At 38.0% G+C, this 20,572-nt stretch overlaps 1 protein-coding gene across 4 annotated transcripts in view; it reads left to right on the top strand.

Annotated features, from left to right (window-relative positions):
• Positions 1-20,572, top strand: part of CWF19L2 (CWF19 like cell cycle control factor 2) — a 92,848-nt gene that overhangs the window by 41,030 nt on the left and 31,246 nt on the right. For all 4 annotated transcript variants that reach the window (XM_081327094.1, XM_081327096.1, XM_081327095.1 and 1 more), the window contains 2 exons: positions 16,056-16,181; positions 17,296-17,433. In XM_081327094.1, the coding sequence (XP_081183220.1) occupies positions 16,056-16,181; positions 17,296-17,433 (264 nt within the window). The remainder of the gene's footprint in view (positions 1-16,055; positions 16,182-17,295; positions 17,434-20,572) is intronic.

Raw genomic sequence — 20,572 nt, 5'->3', positions numbered from 1 at the left:
CTTCTATTTTCCTTAACTTTGTCAAGCGTAATAATTGTTTTTCCTGGTCCATCATTCAAGTGCCTCAAATGCTCAAAGAATGTGGTTTTCTACTTACTGATTACTTTAAGAGAGTAAGTCATATTTTTTGATTGGTGATTCCTCCCATTTAGGCTACTCTTAGTAAAGTGTTCCAATTGCATAATCTGAAAGTGTTTTCCATTTTTCTCTTGGCATTTCTTATAGTGCAGCTTCACAACCGTATGTTACCACTGGAAAGACCATTGTTTTAACTATTTCAGTCTTTATTGTTATAAGAAATGTCTGTATGCTCATGACCTTAAGTTAATTGTAGGTAGTGCTTACTTAGCAACCACAATTGGGACTGTCAGTTTGATCATTAAGTGAAACTTCCTTTTGCTTTACACACCTGTGAAGGTCACAAATGTGAGGATTGTTTGCAAAATTGCGTTTTCATCACCATCATAATGGCAACTGCCAAATGAGGCAGTCACTAAACAATGATCTATCTATATTGCTTTTCTTTCTAGAATTTATTCTTCTCCAGCACACTGTCAGCTTCATTTTTGAGCCTAAAAAAACCCTATTGTCTTCTCTTATTCACCGTCATCTATTCATTAGTCATTCAGGTTGTTATTAACTATTTTTCTCAGTATCAGCATTAACTCATTTTTTTCACTTTCCATTTTTAGTTTTATAAAAAAATGTTCTAAGTTGTTTTTTAGGTAACAGTAGTATCTGCACATCTCAAACTCCATTTTTTTGTATCTTCCAATCTTGTCATTCTTTTACTATAATTCTGTAAGTTAACTATATAAGTTAAACTAATATAGGGAAAAATATTGCTACACTTCCTTGCGTATTTTGAACCACTTGGTTTCTCCAAGTTATTTTAGCTAATTATATTTCATGTGCTTTTCTGAAATCTTTGTGTTAATTTAGTATTTTGCTGTTTTGTGAGATCTTAAGCAAAACTAACAGTATGAGGAATGATAATTGGTATATTTTCCTGTGGAATTAGTTCCTGATTATTCACTCTCTCACCAAATATATTATCATTTGTAAAAAAAATCCAGCTTTTCTATCTTTTTAAATCTTATTGATACTTCTTATTTACTTATTTTCTTTCTTTATTTATTGAGCCACCCATTTCACCGAGGGACTATTCTGAGTGGCTTAAACAATAAAACAGAAACAAATGATAAAAATATGTAGAAATAATAATAGCAAAGGAATAAAACAATAAAAATGAACAATGGAAGTACCATAATATGAAATTAAAAAGATAAGTGGAGGGGAAGCGGGAAGTACAGGGGTAGGTGGAACCAACTAGTTGGAGGTTGGACTAGAACAGGGGTTCCCTTTACCGGGCTGTGGCCTAATTGCCACTAGGCCACATGAGTGGCCGGCCAGTGCTCACGCCTCGTTGTGGGCACTTTTGGCCCCACTTGCGTAAGCTTCATTGTGGTTGCTCGTGGCCACACTCACACGAGCCTTGTTGTGGGCTCGCAACAATTAACCATGTTACTAATTCAACAACTACAGTGCTTCACTTAACAAATGGGGCAAAACTCATTTAACAAAGTTCTCACTTAGCAACATAAATTTTGGGCTCAATTGTTGTAAGTTGAGGATTATCTGTACCCACTTATTGGAGTACATAACATACATACATACATGCATTTGTGTGTGTATGTATAAGTATGTATTATATCTGTCTACATAAATCTATCTATCTATCTATCTATCTATCTATCTATCTATCTATCTATCTATCTAATAATAACTTCACATATATTTTTCCAATACTCCTGAGTATTCCTGCCTCAAGCTATAAATTGCCTTATGATTTCTTTGGTCTTAAAAAGATCTAATTTTCCTGTTCTGTTGTATTCTTTGGTTGACATTTTAGTTTGAGCTCTCTTGCCCTTGTTTGATATTGAAGCCATGAATTCAGTTGTCAGATGTTCTTTTTGTCATCTAAGACTTCCATCATCTCTCTTGTTCTGGCTATCATAATAGCTTTCTTCTCTTTGAAATTTGGAGCCTTTTTGAGCACCTGCTTCAGATTTGGTAATTCCTATCTCTACCTCAATAGGGACGCGGTAGCTCAGTGGGTTAGGACGCTGAGCTTGTCGATCAGAAGATCGGCAGTTTGGCGGGTTGAATCCCGAGTGCCGCGTAGCAGAGTGAGCGCCTGTTACTCGTCCCAGCTTCTGCCAACCTAGCAGTTCGAAAGCACGTAAAAATGCAAGTAGAAAAATAGGGACCACTACGGTGGGAAGGTAACAGCGTTCCGTGCGCCTTTGGCGTCTAGTCATGCTGGCCACATGACCACGGAGACGTCCTCGGACAAGCGCTGGCTCTTCGGCTTTGAAACGGAGATGAGCACCGGCCCCTAGAGTTGGAAACGACTAGCACGCATGTGCGGGGGAACCTTTACCTTTACCTTTACCTATCTCTACCTCTAGCTTTTCAGGCTGATCTTTGCAAAAGGAAACATGCATACTAAATCCTAACACTGATCTTACAACATAAGGATGTTCAAAACTCACCAACTTGGAAAGAGAATATTCTGCAGATCCCTGGACCATTCGGTTTCATCCCTCTAGACCATGCTGAAGTTTTTACTGACTGTGCCATTCCACATGGTGGTTTGTCAGATAGTATAGATGACATTGTTTAGATCAGGGCTTTTCAACCTTTTCACCCATTGTACCACTTTTAGGATATGACAACATCCGAGTACCACCAGTACTTGGTGTCAAAAACCTGACCAAAAAGAAAAAGAAAAAAGTGATGAAGTACAGATAGTCCTTGACTTACAACAGTTTGCTTAGTGACTGTCGCTCTTCCTCCTGTCCGAGGTTTTCATTGTTGTGAGCATTTCTCTTGAGGATTGGCAGAGGGGGTGGGGTGGGGTTAGGGTTATCTTTTTTAAATATAATTTTGTTGAAAAGTTTTAAAAATGACTAGAAATTTAATGTAGACTAAAATAGAGTGAGACAGGAGAAAAGAAAGAAATAAAAGAGAAAGATTGACAGGAAAAAAAGAAAAGTAGAAAAAAAGAGAAAAAAATGCCATGGTTATTAAGTGAGACGTCATAAGATTGCAATTTGTGACTATCCCTGTTGGCTTCCCCGTTGACTTAGCTTGTTAGAAGCTGGCTGGGAAAGTTGCAAATTATAACCACATAACCAAAGAATGGCTTGCCTTGATCAACATTTGATTTTCGAATTTCTAAATGACGTTCACTTCCTTCACACCGGGAAAACTCTTGAGTCTTCATTTCTACTGTGGATTGCTCTTAGTTCTCCTTCCTCTTTGGCAAAGGAGACCCAATCAGGAACTCACACTGTTACTGGTGTAGCTCTCAGAGTATTGAAGCTATTGACCCCTTCTATCATATTAGGATTACAATCCTCGGAAAATAACCATCACTGCTTCTTTGCAAAAAGCCAGAACTGCGGCTGATGCCTTGTTGCTAAATAGGTGTTAAACTTGCCATGTCACGTGATGTATTGTGACTATTTTTGCATTGCCAGAGCTGGGATGGGCATGGTCTCCTTATGATGCAACTGGCCTGCGGGCCGGCAGTTTAACACCCCTAACTTAGGGGATTCACTGAAATATCCAGTTTGTCCAGTGTGACTAAACCAGTATTTGTCAGTATTAGCAACCTTAAGATCTGTAGACTTCAATTCCCAGAATTCCCTAGCCAGTAAGATATCTTAATAATTGCCAGGTTGAGAAACCTTGGTGTAAACCTGAAGCGGCCAATGTTTTGGGCACCAGGGACCAGTTCTGTGGAGAGAGGTTTCCCACAGACTGGAGGGGGTGTGGTTTTGTTTACGGCTGATGCCTGCGGCTGATGCCTTGTTGCTAAATAGCTTGCAGGCAAATGTTTTTGAAAAACTGAAAAAGGAGATTTTTGTTTTGTCTTTTCCAGATACCTTTGCATATAGTGCTGGGAGTTCTGCAACATTTTGCCCCAAATTTCATTTTCGCTCTCAGGGTACAATGTACTGCATAAACCTCAAAATTTTATGTCACCAACCTTTTTACAGAGCACAATAATTAATTCAGGAGTCCATGAAGTTGGTTGAACACATTATTTTGTGTGGCTTTTTTCAGGCTTGATTTATTTTTATTTTCTTCTAATACACAAGTTGATGAACTTTACTCAGAACCTCTCCTTATAGTCTCCAATCTTAGTTTTGGTTGTCCCATTTTATCCCCTATGCATTGGAGTTACTTACTTGGTTGCATAAATAATAAGTATGCATTCAGATTTGCAGTAGTTCAGAGATTAAGTTAGTTTTTGATCAATTAGGGCACAGGTGTTAAACTTGCCATGTCACGTGATGTATTGTGACTATTTTTGCATTGCCAGAGCTGGGATGGGCATGGTCTCCTTATGATGCAACTGGCCTGCGGGCCGGCAGTTTAACACCCCTAACTTAGGGGATTCACTGAAATATCCAGTTTGTCCAGTGTGACTAAACCAGTATTTGTCAGTATTAGCAACCTTAAGATCTGTAGACTTCAATTCCCAGAATTCCCTAGCCAGTAAGATATCTTAATAATTGCCAGGTTGAGAAACCTTGGTGTAAACCTGAAGCGGCCAATGTTTTGGGCACCAGGGACCAGTTCTGTGGAGAGAGGTTTCCCACAGACTGGAGGGGGTGTGGTTTTGTTTACTGCCTGCATCCTGCAGATAGGGCTTTGCTTGTTTGCGCTGCCCTATTGCTGGCATGCCGCAGACTGGTGCCGGTCCACGGAGAAGGGTGGGGAACCCCTGGTCTAAATATTTCCATTCCACTTTGCTTGTTAATGCTATATGACATCTTTATCTAAATATTGCTGTTCTTTTGTGATACTCGATCTGGATTGATTTTGTTTAGTTTTAGTAGAGAACTACATTTATTTTGCACCCTATTGGACCTGTGCACATGTTTTTCATTAGCCCAGCTTGTTTTATGTTTGTCTTTAGCAATTATTATTTTTCCCTTTCTCTGTCCCTCTCTGTGACAGAGCTATTCTTAAAATTTTATTAATTACCCAATAAACATTGAAAATCAGGGCCATTTTAATAGATAGTGACCTCATGTAATCAGTCTGCTTTGCTTAGCTGTGCGTTGTGTGCCAATTATGCTGCATTGTGGAGCATTTTCAGTTTTTGATGTGAAATTATAGAACAGTCTACCTAAGAGCATTATTTTAGTTAGCGTGCCATCCACCCAGGGCGCTTTTAGGGCTAGGAGGCTTGTTGAATCAAAATGCAGGGATTGGTGGCAAGGTTTTTACTATGTAATCTCTATATACAATTGATATAATTATACCTAATGCTTGATTAATCAAATACATATGATATATGTCACAGAGTATGTGCAGCATGCAAATTCTTGTGCTTTATAATTTCAAGGTACTTGTTCTGATGGCCAAAAGAAGGCTTTTTACGTATGTTAGTCTTTAAGGTTTAAATGCTGATGTGCAGTTCATCTGTGGACACAGAGGTGGCTCTGCAGTCCCACTCTGGAGGAGTCTAACACAGTGGAGGCAGTGAAACTACATTGTTGTGGTAACTGTGGGTGTTATTTTGCGATGCTGTTCACAGTTTTATATCAGGCTTTGGCAGCTCTTGCCTCCAAAACCGATGGCAGCTTCATAGCACAAGGGTTGCCAGAAACTGGTAAACTATATCGGCATTGAGTCCCTGATTATCAGAGCCCAAATGAAATTAGTAGGACATGTCATCAAAATGTAGTTCCTGTCCAAAATTAGAAAATTAAAATCTGATCTAGAGCAACTGGCTATGCTGACGCATTGCACGAAGCCATAATGTGTGTTTGGTTTTGTTTAATGTGTTATGTAAATCAGTTATTTATGTTTGGAATCAAAACAGTTTTTTTATGTTTGGAATCAAAACACAGGACACAAAACAAATAAGGCTGACTACAGACTTTATCAGATAGCACATGTTGGAGGGTAGCCACCAAACAGATAGTGAGAGACACCCCTGCAAACAAAGAGATGCGTTGATATTCACACATTCCAAAAAGGAAGGGAAAATGATGCAGGCAGATATATGCATAAATAATAGATGATGTAAGCATGCATGTTCATTAGTAATAGATCTTGGGTTACTTCCCCACCTTCTACAGTTAATATCTTCAAAAAGAGAATACCGTAATTGTCTTAATGAAAAGAAACATGTCAAGGGGTTGCCAAGGGAATATTCTGATAAGATTTGCTGTAAGGTAGCTGCTTCAAGGATGCATTCCTTAGGTATCTATTTTATTAATGGCTCCCATTCATCTGAAAATTTACTACATTTAGTAAATCATAGCTTACAGTTTTTCACATTACACAAACCCATAGTATGAACATGTTCTCTCTGTTAAGAAGCATTCTGTTCTAATATGTTCATTTATTTATCTCTAAGTATTGGAGTCTTCCAAATCATGAAATCACTCCCTTTTTAAAGATTGGAAATAATGTTTGCATAATTCGTGTGATTTTCTTGATTCAAATGACATTTCTGTTGTGGCTGAAATTCACTTGTAATATTGATGCTCTGTGTATTTCCAAATGAGTTAATGAGTGACTTTCTTCACAAAGGCTGAATACTTTTAAAATTATAATGAAATTACACTACATCCTACTCGAAATCTGGTTCTAAAAGAATAATAACATGCCATTCTGCCTTCTTAAAACTAATTCTGGCCATCTAGTCAGCTAAATGGGATGGCAGAGTTAATCTCACCAACTACCTTCTGGTGAATGAAGGTTTTGTAGGTAGTCAAGCCTAGCAGGGCAACATTTTCATGAAAAATTTTAAGTCCATTTTTTTGTGGCAGTGACTTCATTAAAGTACACATGACTTCTTCTTCTTCTTCTTCTTCTTCTTCTTCTTCTTCTTCTTCTTCTTCTTCTTCTTCTTCTTCTTCTTCTTCCTCCTCTTCTTCTTCTACTTCTTCTTCTTCTTCTTCTTCTTCTTCTTCTTCTTCTTCTTCTTCTTCTTCTTCTTCTTCTTCTTCTTCTTCTTCTTCTTCTCTGGGTTATGTAATCTGCCATTAATCTTGAGCAAATAATAAATAATAAAATAAGCTCCTGATGTGGATAAGCTTTTCTGAAAGTAGTTCATGAAAGAGCTTCTATGAAATTTGAATGAGGCTTTTTGATTAACAAGTATTTTTAACTTTTATTTGTATACCTTACTGCATATTTCATTGACTTATTTCAGAATAAATAGGCAATTTAAAAGTACCAGTGTCTTAAACATTATATGGAAGATTGTTGTCCAATAGCAACGTAGAGGGTTGTTTTTTTGGGGGGAGGGAACTAATTTTTATTTTTTTTTTATTTTAATTCCATTTATATCCTGCCCTTCTCCGAAGACTCAGGGCGGCTTTACAAACTTAGCAGTAGCCTTCATTCTATGTATATGCCTGCTTATTAGGGCTTTCACACACCCCAAGTGGCATTATTACACAGTCAGCTTATTGCCCCCAACAATCTGGGTCCTCATTTTACCTACCTCGGAAGGATGGAAGGCTGAGTCAACCTTGAGCCTGGTGGGATGCGAACCTGCACTAATTGCAGGCAGCTGGTGTTACTTAAGGAGGCATTAGCCCACTGCTCCACCAAGGCTCTTTTAATAACAATACTTTGCAACATCTGCAAGTTATGAGGGGTTTGTGGCATTAGATGCTGCATGGAATTCAATTTTATGTATTGTTAGTGTGAAATTCTCATAGGACAGTTATATAAAGCAATCCTTTAAAATAGTACTTATATAAAGTACAGTAGTTATATAAAGACAATATCACAGTCCTTTTGGACCATGTATGAAAAATTGTCCAATAGCAATGAACAATCAGTAAAATGCTTTTATAAAAGTATTATGAAACATCTACAGGGCATGAGGGATGTGTAATATTACATCTTTTAAAGTCTCCGTGGAATTCAGTTGCACGCTAATGAGAAATTCTCATAACTTTATTTGAGAGTTAGTGGTAAGGAGAAAAAATAATAATAGTAGTAGTACCGTATTTTCCAGCGTATAAGACGACTGGGCGTATAAGACGACTGGGCGTATAAGACGACCCCCTACATTTCCTGTTAAATTATAGGGTTTGGGCTATACTCGCCGTATAAGACTACCCCTCTTCCGGACTTCCGGTGGCGGCGCGGCGCCGAAGACAGCCTTCCCGGGCTGCCCGCGGCTCAGCTGTTTGTTTTTTCGCCCGAAACAGCGCCGATCAGCTGTTCGGGCGAAATTGAAGCCCCCTCCTCAGGAGAAGAGGAGGGGGTGAGGCCCCAGGTAGGGGTAGAGTTCTCCGGGGCCGCCTGAGCTTGGAGCTTGGGCGGCTGAAGGATTGAACTCCCCCGAAGCCTGGGTTGCTCCCAGCTGGCCGGCGTCTCTGCTCCGAACTTCTTGGAGCAGAGCCAGGCGTCTGCGAACCATCCCTGCCTGAAGAAAGGACTATGATTTAAAGGAGCAGGCAGAGCGGTACAAGAGGTAAAGGTGAAGAGGATTATTTTACTATACTCTCTAGCTTGTTGGACTTTTTAAACTTTAAGTGAAAGTGCGTCATAACTGAGGACTAAAAGATGGCGGCGAAACCTCCCCCTAAAACTCTTCGGAGCGGTGGATCCTCGCCGGTGCAACAATCATCACTACAGGCGTTGCACCCTCCTGAAGTGCTGACATCGAAGGACTTACGAGATGCTCTGGATAAACTTTTGGAATCAATCAATCAATCAATGGGTGATAAATTTGCACAGATGGAGGAGAAATTGGAGAAATTGGAGGAGAGAATGGAAGAGAGGATGGAACAGAAGTTCAGCGTGATGAAGGTAGACATTTTGTCTTCAGTGCATAAAGTGGCGGGATGTGTGGAAGAATTAGATGAAAAAATGGATGATCTGGCTCAAGGGAATGCTATATTAGAAGTAAAAGCACGGGAGAATGAAAATGCAAGAGACAAAGTGGAAAGAGAGTTAAGCCTAGCCCAATATTACCAGATGCAGTTTGCTGTCAGAATCAGAGGTTTAAAAGAGAATATTAAAGAAGATTTAAAGCAGCTGATCTCTGAGGCTCTTGAAGTGGTATTAAAACAGCCAGCATCTGAAATAAGAGCAGCTATGGATAAAGTGTTTCGGGTGAATTCATGGATTGCCAGACAGAGAAAGTTGCCTAGAGATGTGGTGGTTTATTTTGCAAAAAGAGAGATTAGAGATCAAGTTATACAAGCTGCCTATGATGCTAAAGTGGTGATTGCTGAACAAGAAGTCTTGGTTTTAAAAGAAATTCCTCCAAGGATTTTAAGGGGAAGGAAGGACTATACATTTCTCGTGCATGAGCTTAAGCAAAGAGATATAAAGTTCAGATGGGAGATTCCAGATGGGCTGATGGTGATGCATGAAGGTAAAAGGTATCGGCTGATTACTGTGAAGCAAGCGCGTGATTTCTACAATAATGTCTTAAAAGCAACCCCATTAACACTTCTGGAAGCTGGAAAGGGATCGGGAGAAGGAGAACATCAAGAGGATGAAACAGAGGAAAGTGGTGCTGGAGGAGATCAAGTTACAACTTCTCTGGATGATCCTAGAGAGCAAAGAGTAACGCGTGCTGCTTTAAAACGAGCAAAGAAAATAAAAGAACAAGATCAGCAAAAGTCTTCAGATTCTTCACAACGTACATATAGTCAAGCTGTGGGAGGAGCACGGCCTAAAGAAGTTAGTCCTATCAAAGCTGTGCTCCAAGAGCTTTGGGAGGATATGCATGGCAACTAAATTTCTAACCTGGAATGTTAATGGACTAAATTCACCGCAGAAGAGGAAGAAAGTTTTTCAATATTTAAAACAATTTAAGATAGATGTTATATGTTTGCAAGAAACGCATATTAGAGTTTTGGATCAAAAGCATTTATTGAACTCGAGACCGGGTACGCAATTTGTTGCCTCTGCAGAGAATAAGAAAAATGGAGTGGTTGTTTATGTTAAAAGTGCCTTAACAGCAGACTTAATTGAAGCAGATAAGCATGGAAGATATGTTATGATTGAGCTGTTGTTAGAAGGTAAAAAGACGCTTCTAGTTGGATTATATGCACCTAACCAACAACAAGCTGATTTTTTTAGCTTACTCCACACAAAGCTTACCCAGTTGGACTATAAATCTTTTATTTTTATGGGAGACTGGAATGGTGTTTTGGATGTACAGTTGGACAAGGCTGGAGCTTTTAAGCGCATTCCAAGTCATGCTAGACTGCCTAAATCTTTTTTTGAAATGAAGGATGACCTGGAATTGCGAGATATTTGGCGTGAGAGACACTTGCAGGAGAAGGATTATACTTTTTATTCTGACAGACACCAATCTTTTTCGAGGATTGATTTTATTTTGTTGACTAATGATTTTTTTTTGAGAACTAAAAAGGTGAAGATTTGTGCAAGAACTATTTCTGACCACAGTCCAGTTTGGTTGGAGATTGATAAGGAGAAAAGAGACAGGCGCTCGTGGTGCGTAAATGAGAATTTGTTTAGAAATCAGAGAAATGTGGAAGAATGCAAACAGCGGATGAAGGACTTTTTTGAGATTAATATGAATAAGGGTACCTCTATGGACATGGTTTGGGATGCTAGCAAAGCCTATATGAGAGGGGTGTTGATATATATGAATAATAGACATAGACGTGCAGTGGAAATTAGAAGGAAAGAACTGGAGAATGAAATAAAGGAAAAAGAAAAGGCTTTGATTTTGAATCCAGAGGATGTGAAGGTCAAGGAGGCTATTAGACTGCTAAGAGGACAATTTGATAAATTAATGGCAGATCAAGTGGCAACCAATCTGCGGTTTGCTAGGCACAATACTTTTTGCAACGCTAATAAACCAGGCAGATGGTTAGCTTATAGACTGAGGAAGAAACAAAGGGCCTCTAATATAGATAAGATTGAGTATAAAGGAAGGGTTGTGTTTCAACAGAATCTTATTAAGGATGCTTTTGTGGATTTTTATTCGAAATTATATACTAAAGAGGAAATTAATGTAAAAGATATTGATATATACTTGGAGAATGCTAGCATCCCAGTTCTTACGCAAGTACAAAAAGAGGGGATTAATCAACTGATTACAGAAGAAGAAATTCTTACAGCAATTAAGGAACTGAAGGTGGATAAAGCGCCAGGCACGGATGGCTTGACTGCGGCCTATTATAAAAATCTACAATTTGAGATGATAAAGCCGTTAAAGGAACTGTTTCAGACAATTCAGAGGGGGGGAAAGGTGCCACCGTCTTGGAGAACAGCTTTTATCTCTTTGATTCTGAAGGAAGACCAGGATGCTACTCAAGTTAAAAATTATAGACCGATATCGCTTTTAAATACAGATTATAAGATATTTGCTAAGGTTTTGGCTAATAGACTGATGAGGGTTCTGCAACAGGTGATTCATGGGGATCAAACGGGGTTTATTAGTGGTAGGCAAATGAAAAATAATGTGAGACATATAGTTGATGTGTTAGAGTTTTTGGAAAGGCACAACCAGATCTCTGCAGCGTTAATCTTTTTAGATGCTGAAAAGGCCTTTGATCAATTGAATTGGCAATTTTTGTTGAAAGTTTTAGATAAAATGGATTTTGGGGAAAAATTTTTACAGCCGATTAGGGCATTATATCAAAAACAAACTGCCCGAATCATAGTTAACAATAGCCTGACAGCAGCATGTAATATTGAGAAGGGCACAAGGCAAGGGTGTCCGTTATCGCCCTTGTTATTTGTGTTAACATTAGAGATACTATTGGTTAAGATTCGGAGCTCGGAAAAAATTAAGGGGATACAAGTTGGAGATCAGGACTATAGATTGAGAGCATTTGCAGATGATCTGGTTGTTACAGTGACCCAGCCAGAGAACTCTGTTGTGGACCTGATGGAGATAATAACACAATATGGGAAGGTTTCTGGATTTAAAGTAAATACACAGAAAACTAAAATTTTGGCTAGAAATATGACAGTTTCACAGAAGGCTCTCTTAGAAGGATTAACTGGATTTGAGATTGTTAAGAGGGTTAAATATCTGGGGGTGATTTTGTCGCCCTCTAATACAAAGCTATATAAAAATAATTATGAAAAACTATGGGGGAAAATTCAAAAAGAATTGGAGAGTTGGCAAAAATTGCAATTGTCTTTGTTGGGACGGATTGCAGCAGTGAAAATGAATATCCTGCCCAAATTTTTATTTTTGTTTCAAATGATACCGATTCTTAAGAAAGATTCTAATTTGGAGTAATGGCAGCGTGGTATCAATAAATTTGTGTGGGCAGGGAAAAAGCCACGAGTTAAACTTAAGATTATGCAGGATACTCGTGAGAGAGGTGGCCTTAAATTGCCTAATTTTAAATTATATTATGAAGCTGCTGCATTAGTAGGAATAAGCGACTGGATTAATTTGACGCAATTGAGGTTATTAAATCTTGAGGGCCATGATTTGTTGTTTGGCTGGCATGCATATTTGTTGTATGATAAGAAGGTAGATACTGTGTTTAGGATGCATATTTTAAGACAGGCATTGCTGAGAGTCTGGAAGAAGTATAGACATAAGCTAAGCAGCAAGATACCATTGTGGGCAATTCCAAAACACGCAATAGAAAATATACATGCTGGTTTCAAACATGATGTGACTACGTACAAGGAAATTTTAAGCTTGGAAAGGAATGTTTGGTGTTTGAAATCATATAGCCTCTTGCGAGAAGAGAAGGTTGTTCAAACTTGGTTTCAATATATTCAATTACAGGCCAGGTGGAAAGAAGACCAGAAAAATGGATTTACAATGACTGATGAAAATTTGATAAAGCAGATTAGAAATCAGGGACCAGCACATATTAAACGGATATATCTTGCATTGATAGAGATTGACTCGGAAACAGAGCTTGTTAAGGATTGTATGATTAAATGGGCCCAAAACATCCAGGAAGTTATTACAATGGACACGTGGGAAAAGATTTGGGTGAGGAACGTAAAATTTACTCAAGCTCAAAATCTAAGAGAAAATTTTTACAAAATGTTTTATAGATGGCATCTAGATCCTAAAAAGCTTGCAAGTATGTATCCGAATTATCAGCCTAAATGTTGGAGGTGTGGTGATGAAGATGCAACATATTTTCACATATGGTGGACATGTAAGAAGGTTAAGGCTTTTTGGATAAAAGTCTGGTGGAATATGCAGAAGATTTTTAAACAGAGGATAAAGTTTTGTCCGCAACTTTTTTTGTTGGGAATAATTGCAGACGCTACAGTTGTGGACACCAAGCTGATGTTGAACTTAATTACGGCGGCAAGACTTTTGATAGGCCAATATTGGAAGAAAGAGGAACTGCCGACCATAGAAGAGTGGACTTTAAAGGTTTCCGACCTGGCAGAGATGGCGAAGATTTCGGCCTATTTGAAAGATCATTCGCAAGAACGTTATATTATGGAATGGAGAAAATGGATTGAGTTTATCCAGAACAAGTATAGGGTTAAGAAGTTTTATGTAGCATTCGAATAAGTCTTCTTTCGTTTTTTTTTTCTTTTTTTATTCTAGTTTCTTATATATATTTAATATTGTTAAGGTGTGTCTTATCCTATATAAGCTAGAGAGTGATGGATTTTAGAATTTATAGTTGTTAGTATATGGTTGTTTATGATTGCCTTTTTATATATATATATACCTTGTATTTAGCTCTGGGAAGTCGGGGGGTGGAGGGGGGGGTGGAGGGAGGGGAGGAGGGAGGGCGGTTGGGGGGAGGTAGGGGGGGGAGAGAAAAAAAGAAAATAAAAAAAAGACTACCCCTCTTCCAACGCACACCAAATAAAAATTAAAAAACATTAGATTTGATTTTAATATGGTAATTTTAATTCAAATGCTTATGACATGCAGGTACTTAGTAGGAAAACTGTCACTTATAAACATAAGGCTGTTTGTCATCAAACATGTAAACATAAAACAGTGCAAGTGGATTAAACTGAAGAAGAAGAAGAAGAAGAAGAAGAAGAAGAAGAAGAAGAAGAAGAAGAAGAAGAAGAAGAAGAAGAAGAAGAAGAAGAAGAAGAAGAAGAAGTAGTAGTTGGAGGTCATCTAGTCAAACCCCCTGCTAAGGCAGGAAACCCTATACCATTTCAGACAAATGGCTGTCCAGTCTCCTCTTAAAAACTTCCAGTGTTGGAGCATTCACCACTTCTGGAGGCAGGTTGTTCCACTGGTTAATTGTTCTAACTGTCAGGAAGTTTCTCCTTAGTTCTAGGTTGCTTCTCTCCTTGACTAGTTTCCATCCATTGCTTCTTGTCCTGCTTTCAGGTGCTTTGGAGAATAGCTTGGCTCCCTCTTCTTTGTGGCAGCCCCTGAGATATTGGATCACTGCTATCGTGTCACCCCTCACCCTTCTCTTCATTAAACTACACATACCCAATTCCAGCAACCGTTTCCTATTTTCCTAATTCACTTTTTCACTTTTCCTAATTCACTCTAAAGCTTTCCCTGCGCAGAGCCTTATGTAACACCAGCTGCCTGCAATTAGTGCAGGTTCTCATCCCACCAGGCTCAAGGTTGAGTCAGCCTTCCATCCTTCCGAGGTAGGTAAAATGAGGACTCAGATTGTTGGGAGCAATAAGCTGACTTTGTAATAATGCTGCTTGTGGGGGGTGTGTGAAAGCTCTAATAGGCAGGCATATACATAGAATGAAGGCTATTGCTAAGCACATTGATTTGTGCTTTAAATAGTAAGGCGCCCTGAGTCTTCGGAGAAGGGTGGGATATAAATGGGATTTAAAAAAAAGACCAAATGGGAGATCCGCTCCAGGTTTTCTAGCCAGCCCGCCCAGTTCCTGAGTCAAATGTGTCCTTAGAGCTAAGATGCTGCTCTGCTACGCATTCCCCACCTGCCTTTCAAATTGCTCTTGCATTCCCCACCTGCCTACAGCTGCTCTTCAACTTTAGAAGGAAAGACGCCCAGACCCCAGCCTGTAAAAAATCACAGACTGCAGCTTCTACTCCAATTGGTCCCGCTTTCCCTGCGCAGACTAAATGGGAGATCCGCTCCAGGTTTTCCAGCCAGCCCTGTCCCTAAAGTTTCAGCACCCGGTGTATAAGACGACCCTCTAGGCAGTTTACATACTTCCCCCAATAATCTGGCTCCTCATTTTACAGATCTTGGAAGGATCTGAGTCGATCTTGAGTCGTGTCAGGATTGAACTTTAGGCTGTGGGCAGATTTAGCGTGCAATACTGCATTCTAACCACTGTGCCACTGCTGTCAGTTGGTAAAACTCTCCAGACATTATTGGATATGGCTATTTAGTTATTTGTACAAATAAAAAGAACACTAGCTAGTTGGGAAAGTACAAATTCTTTCTTTAGAAAAGAGACTCAGTTCCATTTCCAGATTCTCTTAGAAACTTTTGAACAAATTAATCCTAATGCAAATTATGTCCGTTTAACCTAATCTCAATCCCACACTGAGTAGAGAGTGGTGAATCAGTTTTTTCCTCCACAGTAAATATCATATGGTAGTGGATGAACACCAAAATCTGGCATGTATTACCAAGATTGGATGGGCTCTGATGGGTGTGTAATTTTGGTTTTCCCTGACATTTTCCCCTCAGTTCAAGGTAACATTTAATGTCAGTCACAAAAAAACTGACCTATATTAACTGGTCTGTAACTTTGAAGTATGATGAAATTCTGTTTGATCTTTTAAAGGTTTGGGGAATAATGTATGCATGTCCATTAAGTTAAAATATTTTCAAGCCTACTTATAATATCAGCACTTAGTAAGAGAAATTATACAAAATAGGTCATTTATATGTGTAGAGTATAGATTTTGCTCTTGGAAGAATCTTAATTCTGTGTTTATTTTAGTAGAAAAAATTGTTTTGAATTTTCTGGATTTCGTCAGTTCTGTTTAAATGTCATATTTAGTATATAACAGTTGTTGGGTTTTTAAATTAAGGTGCAACACCTGCTTTAATGTTTTCTATTTTGTTAACTCTCTCTGTTTTATTTATTTTTTATCTTAATAGACAACTGGTTTTCAAGAAGACCATGAAGCAATCTTGGTCAGAACTGATAAATCTGGTAGAGCATGGCCTGTTAATATTCCAGAAGAAACATTGGATCATGTAGCCAGAAGGAGGAAGAATCAAATGGTGGGTGTTTTTACATATGTGTGTGTATTACTTCTTATATTAGTACATACATATATTAATAAAATATGTAATATGTAGACTACGTCTTATTAGTTCATACTTCCTAAACCTATCTTGTGTGAGGTGGCATTAGAGCAATAGTGACCTTGAAGTCCATGTACCATAAAAAGCAAATTCTTAGCTATTTCATTCGTCTCTTTTATTATGACCTGTGTGGAATAGTAGAGTTCGCATCAGTTCATCAATAAGGGGAATTAAGATTTTATCTGCTTTTTTCTAGGAACTTTCAAAACATTCCAATTTGAAAATGCCTGTTTCAAACTTGAAACATTTTCTTGAGCTGTTTTGGGAAGGAACAAGGTTTTTGAAATGGTTGGAATAGTCCATTTTGAACAGAATAGAATGCTTTAAATGTCCCTGTTTTTGTTTTCCCTTTGAAGGAATGATGATTTGTAAAAATGTTCTAAGAAAAAAAGCCATCTTTAAGATGCTTTTCTATAATTTTAAACAGCTTTTTCAAGATGCCTATGTTGTTGATCATACCAAAAAGAAAATTATATTATTCCATGCATTCTATCAATTTACATTTTGTTGAAACTGATTTTCTATACAGGAAGTCCTTAACTTATGATTGTAGTGGGACCAGAAAATTCATCATTAAACAGTGAGACATCATGGAACTACACCCAATTTTATGACTTTTCCCCCATGGTTGTTAAGTGAATTATTAAGTGAGACATTTCCTGCTGGCTTCCCCATTGACTTTGCTTGTTGGAAAATGGCTGGAAAGGTTGCAAATTGCAATTGTATTATCACAGGATGCTGCAACCGTCGTTAAAGCGGTCCAGTTACCAAGTGGATAAATCATGATCATGTGATTGTGAGGGTGTTGCAATGAACATAACTTTGAGGATGGGTTATAAGTCAATTTTTTCAGTACCATCAAAAGTTCTAACCATCAAAAGTTCTGACCTGAATGATCATAAGTCAAAGACTACCTGTAATTTCAGATGTTGGTTATGGTAGCATGATTCATAACATTTTTCATGGGTTTGTTTTAAAATAAGTTGGAAATCATATCAACAATCTTGATTTTTTTGGTACTGATTATTAGATCCCTACTCATGTGGATAAGGAAAGAGTCCGATATTTTCAAGATGATGATAATTTGGACCTGAAGGATTTGATCAGGAATGAAAAGATGAGTACATCAGAGGATCAAAATAAGCTTTTCATGAGAATGGCATCAAAGGTAAGACTTGACAGTCTGAATTCTTACTAAAAATTAAAAGGAGATTTTCAATATTTTATTTCTTAAAGTATTATTTCATATATTCTAAGATGTCTTTAGACTTATGTTAGAATTTAATTTTGAGGAAATTAGCTTAGTAGTATGATATTTTAGATACAGGGCTTTCATTTAATAGATTGTGTAAAGAAATTTCATTTTTAAGAACAAGCATATCAATTGCTTCTGTTCTTCTGTGGTATTTATATTCCTTATGCCCATAATTTTAATTTTCAATAGATTTATAATAGCATCTTAAAATTTCAGTGCTAAGGTAGGCTGAGGCAGAAACAAAAAAGTTTTCAGTTTGTTACGGTGCCAGACCCAACAGCATTTTTAAATCACAACCCTGTTGCTATAAAATTAGGATTGTTAATACTGATTTACAGATTACAGACAGATAAATGACAGTTATATGCATAAATCTCATCTGGTGTTTGGTTTGTCAAAATGATGAAATATGCATTGTGATGTCATAATACAAGATCCATCTCTTACGTATTTGTGTGCAACATCCCAACATAAATACAAAGGAGATGTGTCCCAGCATTTGTTTTGTCTTTATCTATCTTTGCCTTTGTGGACTTATACTTTCTTCTTTCTTCTTTTTTATTTCCTGCTTTGAACTTTGTTATTGTTGGAACACTTGTAATGGTTCTTTTATGAGTTCTAATGATTTGATGAAAAATCAATATAAATGTTCCAATTAAGTGTTTCTTTTTGGTTATTCCAACCTAGTTTCTCAAGTGTAATTTACAACTAGATATGTCAGCTGGGGCTGTCATGGCTTCTCTTGCCTGTTTATAATGATAACCAACAGAAAAGCATTGAAGCCACGTCTCAAGGTTTGAAAAGCACCACAGGGGAAACTTTTGTGTGTGTTAAATACATAGCTCAAATGTTCTCTAATAGCTTATGTGTGCGCACTATAATGTTGGTTTAATTTATATGTATACTGTTCTATTTCTGAAGACTCAAAGTAAACTTCAGAAAAGATTAAAGATACTGAACAATGATACTGTGATACTGACCATTGGTCTCTCTTGGTCTAGCAGCAGTACATTTTGGTTGGTGGAACATGACGTTTCTCCCTCCTTTGACACCATCCACTGAGTAAATGTTCTCCCACACTAGTCTGCACCCTTCTTTAGCACATCTGTCTGAATTGTTCACCGCTCCACTTCAGCAGTCTTCTGGCTACCCTTGAATTAGCATACCTAATGTATTGTAAAGAATTACACCTAATGTAAAGAATTGAGGCCTTTGAACTATGGTGCTGGAGAAGACTCCTGCGAGTCCCTTGGGTTGTAAGGGGATCAAACCGGTCAGTCCTAGAGGAGATCAACCCTGACTGCTCTTTAGAAAGCCAGATCCTGAAGTTGAAACTCAAATACTTTGGCCACCTAATGAGAAGGAAGGACTCACTGGAGAAGAGCCTAATGCTGGGAAGGGTTGAGGGCAAGAGAAGAAGGGGATGACAGAGAATGAGGTGGCTGGATGGAGTCACTGAAGCAGTAGGCGTGAGCTTAAATGGACTCCAGAAGATGGTAGAGGACAGGAAGGCCTGGAGGAACATTGTCCATGGGGTCGCGATGGGTTGGACACGACTTTGCAACTAACAACAACAATGTAGATCAGAACTGCAGAGCCCATTTTACATCTCCAGACAACTTGCTCTTTAATAAAGTATCAATTTTTTCAATGGCCAATGTTGTCTGTTGAACAGCCATTCTATCTCTTCCCTCTAAGACATGGGTGTCAAACCCATCATATGACGTGTCGTGACGTATCATGACTCTTTTTGCATTGCCGGTAATAGGGTGGGCGCGGCTTCAGTATGATGAAGTCGGCCCGCGGGCTGGCAGTTTGACACCCTTGCTCTAAGATACACTTTCTCTTCCCAATATTCCTCCTAGTTTTAAAGATTCCACCATCCTTTTCTAACACCTTCCTCCTTCCCATAAGACGATCTTATGGGAAACTAAACCAAACTGCTATTCACTAATTCTGTTAGCCACTTGCTAGAATATAGTGTGTGTTTAGATACCTGGGCTGCCTTTGTGTTGCTGACAGATTCACACAGGGGTATGGCCTCCTGTTACCTGTCACAGTGTGGCTCAGAAATTCTGGGAGTTGAAGTCCACGAATCATAAAAGAGCCAAGGTTGCCTACCCCTGCCTTAGAGTCTTGTGCTGTATCATTTGAAGTTCTGCCAAAAGCAAAGCAAATGAAAATTGAATTCCTTTTTCTTCAAAGTTTGCAGTGGTAAATCAGTGGTCTGAATTCCAAGGGTGATGGGGACCATTGAAGGTAATTTGGCCATGGTTTTCCATCTGACTTTAAAAATACCATTTCATTTTCATAAAAGAGAGTGGTTTGAAAAGTAATTTTTCCACTAGTCCATTTTTTTTACAATTTAGGAATGGATTAATTTTACATTTAGCTCAATGCTTGAAAAAGGTTAAAAATTTTGAACACCTGTAAAAACCATTAAACCTTCTTAATTCTAACAACAGCTTAGAGAAAGATGATTAATCCAAAGAGTTGGCTTTTTCTTTGGTATAAAGAATTGAATTTCTTAGAGTAGCCCCAATATTCTACGCTGTATAATAGATTGACTTTCAGCATATGTATGTGTGTGTACCTGTGTATACACACACAAACAGAGATAGTTATATAGAGTTATATTTATATGATATATAACAATAGATGAAATCTGTATTCAGATTTTAATTTTAAGGATTTTTGCTTCAAAACTTTTTTTCTCATTTTTATTAATGATGTGTACAGAATTGACAGATTGGGATGATTTCTTGTTTGATATCTTCATTTGAGGGAGAAATAAAAAATACATTTGTTGATAAAAAAGATATCTTAAAATTGTTAAAAGCCAGAAAATAATATTTTGCTTAGATAGTGAGAAAAGTGACTCTTCAAACACAGAAAAGGATGTTAGAATAAAAATGGCAAAGGCACACAAGGAAAATAATCTTAAAATAATTGGTTCTAAATGATAAATGAAAAAATGAAGTGGGAATAGCAAGCAAGCTTGTTTGTTTAATTTTTTTCTCCTCGCCATCCCCTACTAGGATTATGTCACTAG

This window comes from Vipera berus (assembly GCF_964194415.1).
Source record: "Vipera berus genome assembly, chromosome: 4".
Classification (NCBI taxonomy): domain Eukaryota; kingdom Metazoa; phylum Chordata; class Lepidosauria; order Squamata; family Viperidae; genus Vipera; species Vipera berus.
Note: the sequence above shows the minus strand (reverse complement) of the source record. Positions and strands in the feature narration are given on the sequence as shown.